We start from the raw sequence: 16,299 nt of genomic DNA, 5'->3' as shown, positions 1-16,299 counted from the left end.
AAAAAAAAAAAAAAAGAAGTGAAATGGCAAAGAAGTCACAAGGAGCACTAACCCTTCACATGAGTACACAAATTAATTGGCCAAGCTGCCAATAAATATTAACTTTGATGGAATCAGAATTCATAGAAAAATTAATAAATGTTTCAGATTGTTTGCAAGGCTACAAAGAGAAGAAAAGAACACATGAACACTGCCTTCTATGAGCTTGCTTTCTCATCAGACAAACACAGGCTAAGCTGACAAAGTCCAGTGCAGCCGAGGCTTAGGTGCTGTCACAGAGAGGTGCAGGGAACAAGGAGAGGCACAGAGAGAGGGAGGATGGATTAGCTCCCAAGCAGGGAAGGGTCTTTTTGTGGGTTTTTGTTGTTGTTGGTTTTTGGGTTTTTTTGAGAAGGAGTTTTATTCTTGTCACCCAGGCTAGAGTGCAGTGGCACAATCTCGGCTCACTGCAACCTCTGTCTCATGGGTTCAAGCGATTCTCCTGCTTCAGCCTCCCGAGTAGCTGGGAATACAGGCGTCCACCACCACATCCAGCTAATTTTTTTCTATTTTTAGTAGAGACTGGGTTTCACCATTTTGGCCAGGCTGGTCTTGAACTCCTGACTTCAGATGATCCACCTGCCTCAGCCTCCCAAAGTGCTGGGATTACAGGCACACACCACAGTGCCTGGCTGGGAAGGTTTTATAGAAGAAGCACTTGAACTTGGTCTGGGGAGATGGATGCAATTCAGAATGAAAACAGAGGCTCCTCCAATTAGAGAATACAACATGAACAGAAGATCACACTCAGTGAAGGGTGAGGTACGTGTGGCATGTCAAGCAGTCTGGGGTGGCCTCAGCAGGAAGGGAAAGCAAAAGGAGAGGGTGGAAGGCTGGCAGAGAGACAAGACTGGGGAGACAGGCTCAGAGAAGACGTGGCAGGCAGAGTGTGGCATTAAGTCCTATGCTGCAAGCAACAGGGAGAGAGCTAAAGGTTAGAGCACAAAAGTGAAATGACAGGTGATTTGGGGAAACGTCTGAGGGCAACAGAAAGAATGTGATAGCGTAGGGAGGAAGCATGGAATCCAGACCACCTACTAGACAGTCATGCAGTATGTTTGCTGAAAAGCAGATCAACATGAGATGCTAGGTGGCGTGGTGGGTAAAGCCCTCCACGAGAAGGTGGGCTACCCAAGCTCGCACTGGTTCGAATGCTGTGTGTATGGCCTGGGCCAGCAAAATGAGCAGGTGAACTAGGTCAGTGTTTCTTAAATAACAGTCTGCAACTGCTGCCAGGTTGGCTGCCTGGAAAACTTGTCAAAATGCAGATTCCCAGGTCCCGGGCTCCTCCTCTCAGGCCCCCTGAAACAGGTGGTCTAATTCCTAGTATTTGCATCTAATAAATATTTATTGATTGCCTACATGGCACCAAGCACTATACTACCAAAAGGGAATGGCGAATTAGGAGCATTGAAAGATGGAACAGACATAAAAGACGTAAGTGACAGAATTAATAAAATGCTGCAGTCCATGTCTTCGGCAACAAGAATTTTCTCCTCCACTAAATTTGTCCCTCCACTAAGGAGCCACCGCTTGCTCTGTTTTTGTAGCTGGTTTGTTTTAAGTAAGGTTGTGTTCCAGTGTTTGTTTTGTTTGGATCCCGTCTCCTCACTCTCAGTTCAGGATTCATTCCTGCTCTCATTCATGTGCTCTGCGCTCCCAGTTTTCCCCCACCTCACGTTGAAGTGGCAGATTTCATAGCAACCCACAGTAAGAAACTCATTTATATCTACATACATATAAATGAAAAACAAGTCTCAAAAATAATATTTTCCTTACAACTCATAACGCAGTCCAGTATTTTCCATTTAATTCTATTATGTGTTTAAATGCTGACTGTGAATCACTTGCCTGACTCAGGGCCCACTAATGAGCTGTAATGTGCAGTCTGGCTCACATGGCATGAAAACAAACCCGCCAATGTTCAATCCACATGCTTCCTTAGAATGGCTTTCTTCGCAGGGTCAGGCAAAGCCCTAGCAGAGACAGAAAGCTCCCTCAAGTTTAAAAGTCTTTGGAGCTAGCAAGGAAGCCATTTAAGCATCTTTTCAAAACCAATGAAATGTAAAACCGACTGAAGCAGTGAAGCCATTAGTTATTCTCTTAGTGGAAGTTACAAACTTCCAAGAATAATATAAAAGAAAATTAGGTAATGCCAGAACTTCGACCCACAGGCCTGGCTGCCAGACTTTATTTGGAAGGCATTGCCGTAGCAACTCCAAAGAGTGCTTGGGACGTCTGTCTATTCTGTGTCCTGGGCAAGGACCCAGTTGGTACCTTGGCCAAGGTCTTGCTGGTCATTGAGAATCGTCAGTCAGCTGAGAAGACAAGCCCCCCAATTGCTTTGGAAGGTAATGCCAGGCTGTATGGGGCTACGTATTTGCTTCTTTGGTGGGTTCGCGTCATACAAAAATGTGTGAGAAACGAAACCCTAAGAGAATAATCTGTATTTAGAAAAATCTGAGCGTTTTTAAGATGATTTGTGTCATGGCCTCACTTCAAAATATGAGTAGCTGAGTCATTTAGACTTGTGATTGGAAATTAAAATCTTACAAACACTTATGATTTATTCTTTATTCATCTTTCAAGTAGTATCTAATATTTGGGAGGGCTTGGGTTGTTTGGCAAAGTAATTTTTAAAAAGTTTTTGTTTTGGTAAACTTCAAACATCTACAAAAAGAGAGGCCAGAGTGTAATAAACCCAGTTTCAATAATTCTCCATTCCTGGGCAAACTTGTTTCTTCCATACTCCCACCCACTAAGCTCTTCCTTCCCTCAAAATTATTAGAAGCAAATCCCAAACATCATGTAATTTCACCTGCAAATTCTACCATTTATCTTCAAAAACAAGGTTTTTTTTTTTTTTTGAGACAGAGTCCCACTCCATCGCCAGGCTGGAGTGCAGTGGCACTATCTCGGCTCACTGAGATCCCCGCCTCCCTGCGATCTCTGCCTCCCTGCGATCTCCGCCTCCCTGCGATCTCCGCCTCCTGGGTTCATGCAATTCTTCTGCCTCAGCCTCCCAAGTAGCTGAGGCACATGCCCAGCTAATTTTTGTATTTTTAGTAAAGATGGGGTTTAACCATGTTGACCAGGATGGTCTCCATCTCTTGACCTCATGATCAGCCCTCCTCGGCCTTCCAAAGTGCTGGGATTACAGGCGTGAGCCACCGCGCCCAGCCAAATACAAAATATTTTTAACCAAACAACAAAACCACTATCACATCTAAAAAATTTTAATTCTTAATGTCATTGGATATACTGTCAAAGTGCATATTTCCCCACTCATTTTTGTGTGCACACGCACACACACAGACTGAAACAGGATCTGAAAAAGTCATCCACTGAAATTGGCAGATGTGGATTTTAAGTGTCCTGTACTCTTATAGGTCCCCTGCTGTCTTTTTTTTTTTCTTTTTTAATTCTTGAATTTTTTTGTGGAAGAAACACGACTCATTTGTCCAATAACGTTTTCCAGATTCTGGGAATCGTTTGTTGTATCCTTGTGATTTTGTTTAACATTTTCCTTGATCTTCTGTGTAGCCCGTACGTTGGCAGGTGGATCTAGAGCCTTGATCAGACTCAGGTTCTTTTTTTCCTATAAAACCCCAAGACAGGTGGTAGTGTCCTTTTCCGTCAAGAGGCATGCAGAAAGTCTGGGTGTCTGCTGGCCACACCTGCACTACTGGCAGCCATAGACAATACCTGCCTAGTGTGATTCCTCAGAGGCTACATGGGGGTGATGGCCCTTCATTCCTGCTTCAGGTATTAGCTGGATCATAGCTGTAAAGAGAAGTTTCCCCTCTTCAATGTCCAATTACACTGAGAGGTGGAGCTCATTAGAAAGGCAGCAACAGTTCTTGATTTCTTCCCTTTATTTTACCAGTTTTTTTCAAGATAATGAAGCAGTTTCCTAGTGTCCTCTAAAGGCAACTGATATGGTTTGGCTGTGTACCCACCCAGATCTCATCTTCAGTTGTAGCTGCCATAATTCCCACGTGTTGTGGGAGAGCCCCAGTGGGGGATAATTGAATCACAGAGGCAGTTTCTCCCATACTGTTCTTGTAGGAGTGAATGAGTCTCGAGAGATCTGATGGTTTTCTAAGGGGAAATCCCTTTCACCTGGCTCTCACTCCCTCTTACCTGCCGCCATGTAAGATGTGCCTTTCACTTTCCGCCATGATTGTGAGGCTTCCCCAGCCATGTAGAACTGTGAGGCCATGAAACCTCTTTTTCTTTATCAATTACCCAGTCCCAAGAATGTCTTTATCAGCATCATGAAAACGGACGAATGCAGTAAGTTCATTTTCGTATTCCTTTTTTTCCAGTTATTATGAACTCAGGAGTTTGAACATGTTTGATGTGTTTCAGTCACTGCAGGGTTATACTTATTGATACTCCAGCTGCCCTGTCTTATTCAGGTCACCTCTCAGGTTTTTGGCATAACCTTAGTCATTCTGATAATAAAGTACTTTAAAGGGATACAGAAAATATAACATTGACAAATGCAGTTTAAAATGTTCAAAGGAATAGAACTCAAACTTAATAAAACTAATCACTTAATAAAGCAATCATTTATTATTTAATGAAATAGACTCTCTTGAACATGGTTACAATTTGCTAGATTTATAAACAAAATAAGGTTTTGTTAGCTAAAATGGAAAGCTCAAAGAAAAATGAGAATTTTAAATTTGCAATTTTATGAAATCAAAATTTATTCTTTAAAAAGTAATTGAACAAAGTTGTTTCTAATTGATGGTTACATGGAAACTGTCCTAGAAGGACATCAGAAAACAATCCCCATCTGCTGAGCATGGGCAATCCTGACACTAGCACGCTGTGGCATCACTCAGAGAAGGGCTGTCACAGAATCACAGAGCTGGAAGGAGCTCAGAGGTCATCTGATTGACTTTCATATGATCCATGAATCCCCTCAACTGCAGTCAACCACCTGCACTTAAATAGATCTCATGCCAGGAAGCTCAACATTTCTTGCAGCATTCAATCTCCAGCAGCATCCTGTTATTACTTGGGGAGGCAGGGAATTCTGTTTTCAGTCCATTCACCAGCCTCTGTCACACACTGGGCTAGCTGCTGGGAAAACACTGGTGACTAAATCCTAGCCTACTCTTGCAAAGCCGGGAAAGCAGACAGGTAAAGAACTGCATTTACCAGCGCACCATTCAGGACACTGTGGAGGCAGAAAACAGAGCTGATAACTACATAAAGAAGCAGAGAAAGATCTAGAGAAGGTGGCATCTAAACTCTGACTTCCCAAAGACATCCGATTTGACCAGGTGGAGAAGAGACCAATGCACTGCAGGCTGGGTAACAGCGTATGCAAAAGAAACTGCAAGACAGCCCCAAGACTAGAGCCTGAATTAGAAAGGTTACCCTTAACCTTTGTCTCCTCCACTCTGAGGTGCTAGTTCTGAACCCCAGAACCAAATGCAGGATGAATAGCACAGCTGATGTTCAGTGAGCACAGGACTGTTCTAAGAGCTTTATATGGAGTCACTCATTTAATTCTTTATCCCTTCAGGAGGAGATCACCATTATCCCTATTTTACAGATGAGCAAAGAGGCTCAGAAACTTGCTCAGGGCTCCAACACAAGGGAGAGGCAGGACCAGGAAATGAATCCAGGCAGGCTGGCTCTAAGCCAGCTCTTGCCGTTCTGCTAAATCACTGCTAGACACGAGTGTCTGCCTCTTCATCTGCCTGCTCACACATGAAAAGAGCTGGAAGGACTAGCACCAATTTACAGCCTTTTCTTTTTTTATATATTTTAGAGAAGTTTGTAGAGCATTCCATGGGTTTTGACAAATGCATAATGACATATATCCACCATTATAGTATCATACAGAATACTCTTCTTGCCCTAAAAGTCCCCTGTCCTCCATCTGTTCATCCCTCCCTCTCCCAAACCCTTGGCAACTACTGATCTTTTGACTGTCTCCATAGTTTTGCCTTTTCCAGAATGTTCTATAGTTGTGATCACACAGTATGTAGCTTTTTCCTACTGGTTTCTTTCATTTGACAAAATGCATTGAAGCTTCCTCTGAGTGTTTTTGTGGCATGATAGCACATTTATTTTGATCACTGAATAAATAGTCCACTATGTGATATACTAAAATTTATCCATTCACCTTTCAAGGGACACTTTGGTTGCTTCCAATTTTTGGCAATTATGAATAAAGCTGCTATAAATATCCATGTACAGGATTTTGTATGGACATAACTTTTCAACTTTTTTTTTTTTTTGAGATGGAGTCTTGCTCTGTCGCCCAGGCTGGAGTGCTGCCCGGGCTGGAGTGCAGTGGCACAATCTCGGCTCACTAAAACCTCCGCCTCCTGGGTTCAAGCAATTCCCTGCCTCAGCCTCCTCAGTAGCTGGAATTACAGGCTCCCACCACCATGCCCAGCTAATTTTTGTATTTTTAGTAGAGATGAGGTTTCACCATCTTGGCCAGGCTGGTCTTGAACTCCTAACCTTGTGATCCACCCACCTCAGCCTCCCAAAGAGCTGGGATTATAGGCATGAGCCACCACTCCAGGCCGGCATGGTCTTTTTAAAAATTTTTAACAGTTCCATCAGCATGCTGGCTGAAGTTGAATTCACAGACAGTAAAACCCCCAAGAGTTCTATTTTTCAGATACCATCTTTGAATCTACGTCCAGTGAAATTTGTTCTTGTTTGACATGTCCCATCATTCAAATCTATGTGCCTTAGTGGTGACATCAATCACATCTGTTCTCTTGTCCAGCTTCAGAACACCATGCATTTGCTATCTGGATGTCATTAGTCCTCATCCACACTACCGATCAAAGATATTGATTGGTACTGGAGTCCTGTCACTCCCCATTAGCAGAGTGACCTAGAATACCAGTCAGCAGACAATCCCGTCTGCCACTCTGTGCTTGTCCATATCATTCCATCTTATCCCCAACGACAGAATTCGCTTTCCTTAAACACCTTGCTGAAGCCTCCAGCATTCTGAAAGGCTAAATGTAAGTGCAGATTTGCTTAACTGCTGCTGAAGATTACTTTGAAGTACGTGATAGCTCTCTGTAGAAGAACTAAACACCACCAGACTCTGCCAAAGATATCATGGGATGCAGCCTGAGCCAAAGCCCCAGGGTCACCTTGCTGATCTGCCCATTCACAGAATCCACAGAAACGTGTGGTAACCAGGAAGAATTCTGAAGTGAAAATAGTCACACGCAGGCTGTCAGAGGGTTCCTGAAAGCTGCAGGGTAATTATCATGAGGGGGAGTGTGGTCAAATTATAGGCTGCCCAGAAGACGACGAGAGCACGGCGACAGAGTACAGACTGGGAAGAGGGAGGTCTGTGGATGTGCGCCATCCTCACGTGGGGGGTGCCTTAATTTTCAAAGCCCAGAATAAGTGATAATGCAGAGACCCACCTGGGCTGAGGAAGTCAGTAACCAGGCAAATGGGAGATCCCAAGATCTTGCAACTTCCACTCCAGGACATGTTCAGGACCTGGATCCAGGACAGATGAGAGGCCCCTGCCTAGTCACCTGCTGAATGCACCACATCACTGCCAGCCTGGGAGATGACAGCCTGGCAGCTGCAGGGCCTACAGCCCCTCATGTGCAGGCCTCCTCAAGGGGCAGATGGCCACAGCGGAACACAAGCCTCCCCTGTGGATGCAATCGACAGCCACCCTGGGCAGTGGAAGGGAGAGACTGGGCAGGGCCAGGGCACCAACTGGCAAGAAGTGGGTGGCCAAGAACCCATCCTGGAGAATGAGGAGATGGGGAGGGAGGCCAATGGGAGGCAGGACTGCACACAAGCTGAGGCTCCAATCCCCCATGTATGCTCCACTGCCCCCTCACACTTCACTTACAAAACACAGATTCAAAGAACTCAGTGTTAATAATCGCAAGACGATAATCACAGAACATTCATCCCCAGGTGAGGGGCCTTCCCCAGGCCCTGTGCGGCTGTCTAGGCGACTCTCCCTTTTAGCCAGCCCCATCTTCACTGGATCTTCCAAGTAAGATCCCCATCACAGTGACCAATAAAGGCTTTTTTCTCCTTAAAATACTTTTTAAGTTCAGAAAAAAAAAAAGAAAACTACTGGCCCTCATCTTTATCTGAATTAGCCCCGGGACTTGTGACTACATCAATGGATCCTAGAAACCAAGAGGACAGAAGTACTATTTCCAGTAATAGTCCCTAAGTCTACAGCCATCAGAAACATCTCTCTACAGATTGATGGCCTTTTTATAACCAATTAAAAGAGAAAAAAACTACTATATGTTTTTAAATTAAAATATCATTTATTTACTGAGAGTTACATGTTCTTTTAGCTGAATAGAATACAATCTTCTTAAATATTTTATTTTATTAAGTACTAGGGTACATGTGCAGGATGTGCAGTTTTGTTACATAGGTAAACGTGTGCCATGGTGATTTGCTGCACCTATCAACCCCTCACCTAGGTAGTAAGCCAAGCATGTATTAGCTATTTTTTGAATAGGATACAACTTTTATCTGAAAAGGATATTCCAGACTTCGGAAACTAAAGCAAACGTTATAATTGACCATCATAATATACATATATATATCATGATAGGTAAACATTACATATGACAATTCTATGCTATACATAAACATATAAAAATCTATGTGTATAATAAATACCCCATTTATTATAGAAAGATATACTGTGTGGTTTAGCTGCTATTGGAAAGGTACAGTTCTCTAAATCACTACATGGATGTTCTTTTAGCAAGTTAGGGCCTATTTCTACATAGTAATGTAATGTTTGCTCTAAAAGAGAAACCACATCATCCAGATGACTCATGTTTAGCTTGTGATAACCACAGCCCATATTGGATAAATGTCTCTATTTGCTTTTTTTCTTACTGTTTTTCATTTCTTCTGTATTTTTTCCTATTCCATTCCCAGATTCAGTAACATTATTTTGATTTTAATCTGGTTTTCAAGTAACCAACTGCCTTATCCCATTTGGTACTGCTGGGATGGCTTACAGGGCTGGTCTCTATGCAAATATCTGGGTCAGGGAAGAATTAAGGTCCCATCCTCATGCTCAGAGACAAAGGAGAGTGTTGGGGCAGCAGGGGAAGATGCAGAGAAAGCTTCCAAACTGTCAGAGGTAACCCTAACTCTCGGTAAAAAAAACTGGTCTGGGTAATCCCAGCTTATTTCCATATTAGAATGCACAGTGATTTTTAAGAGGAAAATTTTCCTATCAAATTTCAGGCTTTGACAAATGTCAAAAGTAGTCTGCACTGGCCACTCAGAAGCCCCCTGAGAGTGAGGGCACTCGTTCCACGAACAGCCCAGCAGGGAAAATGATGGGCTGTAGAAATAATTTACTCTCAGTTAAGCCAGCATCTTCCCTCTCTGCCTGGATCACTCGGACCCCTGCCATTCAGCCCTTCCTCGTCCCCTTACTGATTCTCGACCATTCCATACCCACGTGGAGCTCTGTATGCAGCTGCTCCAGGCAGACACCTATGCCAGCTCAGGCTCGGCAATGCAGGAGGTCACAGCAAAGCAGCCAGGCCAGCCAGAAGGCAGGGAGAGGTGCTGGGCTATGTGGAAAATTTACACGACGAAAAAGAAAGTGAAGGTACTTGAATGACCTTCTGTGGAGCTTCACTCAGTGGCTAACTATAAAAAATAATTTTTGGTCGACCACAGTGGCTTACACCTGTAATCCCAGTAACACTTTGGGAGGCTGAGGCGGGTGGATCACTTGAGCCCAGGAGTTCGAGACCACCCTGGGCAACAACGGTAAAACCCCATCTCTACCAAAAAAAAAAAAAAAGATCTGGGTGTGGTGGCATGCACCTATAGTCCCAGATACTAGGGAGGCAGAGGTGGGAGAATCGCTTGAACCTGGGAGGCGGAGGTTGCAGTGAGAAAATCATGCCAGTGCACTCCAGCCTGGGTGACAGAGTGAGACTCTCTCTCACTCTTGCTCTCTCTCGCTCTCACTCTCTACATATATATATAATGTATTTCATATATATATATATAGACTAGTTGTGTATCCATTTGACAAGGATAATTTTCCACTACTCTATGATGAGTTTTGCAAGGCCAAATTAAATGGCTTAATAGGATAAATTTCCTATAAAGCAAAGAAAAATGGTTAACACACACACACACAAACCTTGTATAGTAATGGATAAAAAAGACAAGACTTAGTTCTTCCCATGTGTAAAAACCCAACCTTCATTTCTGAGTAAAGCACAACCCACTTTGTACTATGAAATAAATGCTGTCAACAGCTAAAACATATATTTATTTTTGGCTTCAAAGAAAGAACGACTATGGATATGGAAATTAACCTGCATTATTTGCTTTGTAACTCTTAAAATGGAGATCCAAAAGCAGGGCTTCACTTCCCTTTACTGAAATATATATAACAACTGCAGCCATAAAAAGGAATGAAATAATGGCATTCACAGCAACCTGGATGGAACTGGAGAACATTAATCTAAGTGAAGTAACTCAGGAATGGAAAACCAAACATTGTATGTTCTCACTCATAAGTGGGAGCGAAGCTATGAGGACACGAAGGCCTAATAATGACACAGTGGGCCTTGGAGACTCGGGAGAAGGGGTGGGAGGGGGTTAGGGATAAAAGATTATACATTGAGTACAGTGTACACTGCTCCAGTGATGGGTGCACCAAAATCTCATGAATCACTACTGAAGAATTTATTCATGTAATCAAATGCCACCTGTTCCCCAAAAACCTACTGAAATTTTAAAAATTAAGATTTTAAACAGAAAATCAGAATCATTGAATATGAAAGCCAGAAAGGATCTTAACGGTCAAGCAGCAATCCCTCCATTCAATTTAAATGTTCGCTAAATTCTGATTGAATAAATGATTTTAAAAAATGAAATATATGTAACTGTAGACTTAGCCTGAGTTTTTAATGTCTCCTGGCTTTATTTAATATTATGGTGGCTCTAATTGTGAAAAAAAAAATCATTATGCCTTCTCATAAGGCATAATGATTTACCAAACATTATTCAAAGTCCAGATCATCACACTTCATTGGAAGATAATTATCTTCTCAAGAGTTAGACATACCTGCAGCCATCTACTGTAATATCACAAAATTCAGAGTTTCAACTAAAGTTGGCTTAATTTCTCCTGGCCTTTTATGCAGATCCTGCAAAATTAGTAACTGAAGATGCTGTGTGAAATTAAATGATGCACTGTTAAGGGGGAAAAAAGCTGCCAAATAAAGACACTCTCAATTGTAATATGTATCCCATTTTCAGAGCTGTTTAAAATATGTATGTGAGTTAATTGGAGGGTATATTTCTTAAACATGAACAAACGTGATTTTAAATAATTTGGAAAAAAAGATTATCAGAAAATGTTGTGAGATAAAGCAATAACAATTGCAAATCAGAGATTCAATGAAACCCAGAGGCTTTTTTTCTACAGCAGTACTTCTTTAGTTGTGATAGCCAAGAAAATGAATGAAAAGCATCAGAAGAGAGGAAAAGAGGGTGGTAGTTAATAGACTTCTTTCTCTAGAGAGATGAGAAATTCTGGAAGATGTCAATCAGCAGGGAAATGCTGGGTAGCAGCAATCAGTCTGCTGCAGCGGAGGAGTGAAACAAACAACCTTGTCTAGGAGAAGCACATCATGATTATCCAGTGAATTCAGGGAATGTGCCCAGGTCAGCAAGGCGTGGTGGACAAACAGACGAGACAGTGGGGAAGAGCAGTAGGAAGTCTGCATTCTGTTTGTGTTCTTGTGCCCAAAGAGTGGGAGAAACCAAGAGAATGGCTAGGATGGAACCAAGGCCATCTGAGGTCAAGGCAAAGAGAAATTGGACATGCTCTACTGTGCAGCCTTGCACTGGAATTATGAGAAAGCCATGAGTAAATCAAGTCAGGGGCACCCTGGGGCAGTGTAATGTGCTCCTCAGCTCCACCTAGCGTATAAATTGAACATCTGTCCACTTGTATTACTTGCACCTTCTACCTGACCTGGTCGGTCACAGCAGGAAAGGGGACTTCAAGGCAGGGTGGGTGAGTCAAGTTCTGCAGCCCACTCCAGCTGAGGTAGTGTACTTACTAGGCCATTCTTGCATTGCTTCAAAGAAATACCTGAGAATCGGTAATTTATAAAGAAAAGAGATTTAACTGGCTTGTAGTTCTTCTGGCTGTACAGGAAGCACAGGACCAGCATCTGCTTGGCTTCTGGTGAGGCCTCAGAAGGCTTACAATCAAGGTGAAAGGTGAAGGGGCAGCAGGCATCTCACATGGTGGGAGTAGTAGCAAGAGGAAGTGTGGGGAGGAGGTGCCCCACATTTAAACTACCAAATCTTGAGAGAACTTACTATCTTGAGAACAGCACCAAGCCATGAGGGAAATCCAGCCCCATCACCCAAACACCTCCCACCAGACCCCACACCTCCAACCCTGGGGATCACATTTCAACCTAAGATTTGAGCAGCAATAAATATCCAAACCATATCAGCTAGCCATAAGTTAAATACTAACTACCAGATTCAGTCATAGAAAGGACCTATAAGAAGAAAAAAGCAGAACAGATCAAAGTCATACACTGCAATGTCATGCAGGATGGTAACAGAGAAGAAAGGAAGAAACAGGTTAGCAAGAGGTACAGAGAAGAAAGAAGAAATAAACTCATGAGGGTCAGGAAGCCATGGTAATGGGGAGCTGGGTTCGTTTCATTGGGTTTTTATGCAAATGGCAAGAAGGTCATCTTTGCGTCTGCCCAGTGGGAACTTACGACATGAATGTGGGACCCTAATCACAGCTGGGTGGAGAGTCTAGCATGGCCAGTGAGAAACACCTCCACATCCTCTACCTCAGTATCTTCATCTTTAAATTAAGGCGCTGGCTAGATAAGCCCTTCCTAAAACTGCCTCATGATCATCAGAATTACTTGGGGCACTTTTCTTACTTTGACCAGTCATGAGCATTTTTAGGAATTGCAGATTCCTGGGCCCCACTCCGGACCTGGTAGGTCAGAACTCCAAGGAGAGGTACAGGAACCTACATGCTAACAGTCAGGTTTACAAACCACTGGACTGCGAAGGTGTCTCAGGGCACTTCCCATTCAAATATTCTCTGATTCTATAAACTCTAGATCTAGAGAATGCTGTGTAACAGATCCAAATATCAAACTGAGCCTTGGGGCCTCTTCCTTCACACGAAACACACACATATACTGGTGTCTTAGTCCATTCCAGCTGCTGTAACAAAATACCACAGGCAGGGTGGCTTATAAACAACAGAAATCTATTTCTCATAGTTCTGGTGGCTGGGAAGTCCACGAAGGCTCTAGCAGATTCGGTGTCTGGTGAGGACTTGCTTTTTGGTTCAGAGATGGCAACTTCTCACTGTGTTCTCAAGTGGCAGAAGGGGCAAAAGGTCTCTCTGGGGTTTGTTTTATAAAGGCACTAATCCCTTTCATGAGGGCTCCACCCTCCAGACCTAATCACCTCCCAAAGGCTTCACCTCATCATATTGGTGATAGGTTTTCAACATAAGAATGCAGGGGCAAAAGGAGACACGCAGTCCCTTGCAACTGGGAGTGAGGCATCGTGACCAGTTCCGAAAAGGCTTCTGAGAAGAACTCTTGGGTGAGTAATGAGGAGAGGAGCACGACACACAGTGACGAACTCAAGGAACCTTCGTGGGCATGCCCACTGCAGACAAATGTTGATGCGTAATCAAAGCCCACCCTACGCTGGGTATTTTCACATCTCCATCACATTTAATGTTCCTAAACAACATGATTAATTTAGATACATGAAAATTATATATGCATAAATAGGTTAGGTTGGAGCAATTTGTCTAAAATCATGGAGTCTGTAATGGAAAGAATCAGAATATAAATTTGGGTCTTCTTAACTCAGAGTCTGCTGCTCTATGTAAACATCATTTGTGGAGTTCCCTGGCATCCTGCTTTAATCAACCAATCTCACTGTACCAGACTGTTCCAGAGAGCAGAGTTGAAAGGCAAGTGTCATGTGGACTCTACCTTTTAAATCCCCATTCAGTTGTAGTCACCACTCATCAGTTCACGTCTACAGTCTGTTCAAGAACCCATTCCAATATATCTGACCCTGTCCAGGGTCCCCCCCGAAAATTCAAACACTCTACAGTTCTGAGATTGACAGCGTTGCCACAGCTGTTGAAGATGCTTTTGCTTCTCCAACTCCTTGACCCCAAAAACCAAGGATGCCAAGAGCTAGACTCTGGCCATGTGCAACTATGTGGCACCCACCCTCACCTTGGCTGTGCTCAATTGTTCTGCCTGGTTCTCCTGTGGCAAGCCTGATCCTTCTCATTCCCCTCTTCGTCAGTAGCCCCACCAGGGGTCTGCTTACCCAGCTCCAGCCAATCTCTTTCTAGGTGAATGAATCTTGATCACACTCTAATAACCCACTGTTCAAGACCACAGACACATACGGTGGACCATTTCTTGCCAAGTTCCCGGACTCCACAATAAGATTTCATGTGTCCCTTCCTGCCACTCCCAGTCTGAGACCAGAGTGATCACTTCCAGAGCTGGGAGTGAGGCTTTTACATCTCTTGGGCCAACTGTATTGGTTTGTAGTAACAAAACATCATGGGCAGGGTGGCTTAAGCAACAGAAGTTTATTTTCTCATAGTTTGTGTGAAGGCTGGAAGTCTAAAGTCAAGCTGTCTGGGCCAGGCGTGGTGGCTCAAGTGTGTAATCCCAGCACTTTGGGAAGCCAAGGCAGGTGTATCACGAGGTCAAGAGATCAAGACCATCCTGCCCAACATGGTGAAACCTCATTTCTACTAAAAATACAAAAATTAGCTGGGCATGGTGGCACGTGCCTGTAGTCCCACCTACTTGGGAGGCTGAGGAAGGAGAATTGCTTGAACCCAGGAGGCGGAGGTTGCAGTGAGCAGAGATCACACCACTGTAGTCCAGCCTGGGCAACACAGTGAGACTTCGCCTCAAAAAAAAAAAAAAAAAAAAAGATCAAGCTGTGTGCAGGTTTGGTTTCTCCTGAGGCCTCTCTTCTTGGCTTGCAGACGGCCGCTTTCTCACTGTGTTCTCACAAGGTCTCTCATCTTTGCATACTTATATCTGGTGTCTCCCTCTCTACTTATAAGGACATCAGCCATATTGAATGAGGGCCCAACCATATGACCTCATTTAACCTTGGTTACCTTTAAAGTCCTATCCCCAAATAGAATCACCTTTTAAAGTGTACTGAGGGCTGGGACTTCAGCATTTGAATTTAGGGGACAGCATGATTCAGGCCATAACACCAAGCATCTGGACCACTCACCTGCCAGCCCCAAGGTCACTCCTATGTCAAAGTTAAGTAGCCCTGTGATGTGCCCTGTCAGTCCCACCATGCTGAGGACATATCCATGTCCTCCCAAACTCCCTGCCAGAAAGGCAAACGTTCACTCATGCTGCTACACTCAGTAAACAAAGTAAGATCAAGACTGAAATATCTGAACAAGCTATAAGAAACCGTGCAGATTAGAGCCAACAGGCTATTTAAGATCAGAGAGACCACAGTATCCTGGTGTATACTGCGTCCTGGCCTACTTAGGTTAGGGCAATACATCATATGCTCACCCTACATAAGCTCTAAAGAAACACAGGACAGAAAGAACAACTGTCTAATTTGTTTCAAAATCCGCAAACACAAAATATGCTGAGCAGTGAATTAGTAATATTGTCATCCTCTGGGGACCACTTATCTGAAAGTCAAGATCAAGTGTCTTTTATCAGTAGAGTGAAGCCACTCTGCTCAGCAAAGCTAACCTGGGTCACTCCACGTACGCACACAGTACCCCTGTGCTAAGTGAGCTGCCTCCTTTCACACACACTTCTTTAGTATCTAGGGCCCAATATCCAATAGTTCTTCCAAGAAAACATCACTCCCTTTGGTTATTCAATACCAAAACATTCAACAAACCATAGAAAACCCAGAACTCCCAGAACTTAAAGTACAATAAAAAATAAATACATAGTCCAGGCGCGGTGGCTCACGCCTGTAATCCCAGCACTTTGGGAGGCCGAGGCGGGCAGATCACGAGGTCAAAAGACTGAGACCATCCTGGCCAACATGGTGAAACCCCGTCTCTACTAAAAATACAAAAATTAGCTGGGCATGGTGGTGTGTGCCTGTAGTCCCAGCTACTCGGGAGGCTGGGGCAGGAGAATTGCCTGAATCCAGGAGGCGGAGGTTGCAGTGAGC

The 16,299-nt window shown here is 43.6% G+C and overlaps 1 protein-coding gene across 2 annotated transcripts in view; it reads right to left on the bottom strand.

Moving 5' to 3' along the window:
* The window catches only part of RETREG1 (reticulophagy regulator 1), a 141,342-nt gene that overhangs the window by 96,985 nt on the left and 28,058 nt on the right, over positions 1 to 16,299 (bottom strand). The window contains exon 1 of one of the 2 annotated variants that reach the window (XM_037737125.1): positions 9,501 to 9,523. The exons of the other annotated variant lie outside the window; for it this stretch is intronic. Within the exon in view, the coding sequence (XP_037593053.1) occupies positions 9,501 to 9,508 (8 nt within the window). The 5' untranslated portion in view covers positions 9,509 to 9,523. Of the gene's footprint in view, positions 1 to 9,500; positions 9,524 to 16,299 lie in introns of those variants that run through there. 2 annotated transcript variants of the gene reach the window in all.

This window comes from Cebus imitator, unplaced genomic scaffold (genome assembly GCF_001604975.1).
Source record: "Cebus imitator isolate Cc_AM_T3 unplaced genomic scaffold, Cebus_imitator-1.0 Scaffold35, whole genome shotgun sequence".
NCBI classification, from domain to species: Eukaryota; Metazoa; Chordata; class Mammalia; order Primates; family Cebidae; genus Cebus; species Cebus imitator.
The sequence above is the reverse complement of the archived record's forward strand: the minus strand, read 5'-3'. Positions and strand labels throughout refer to the sequence as shown.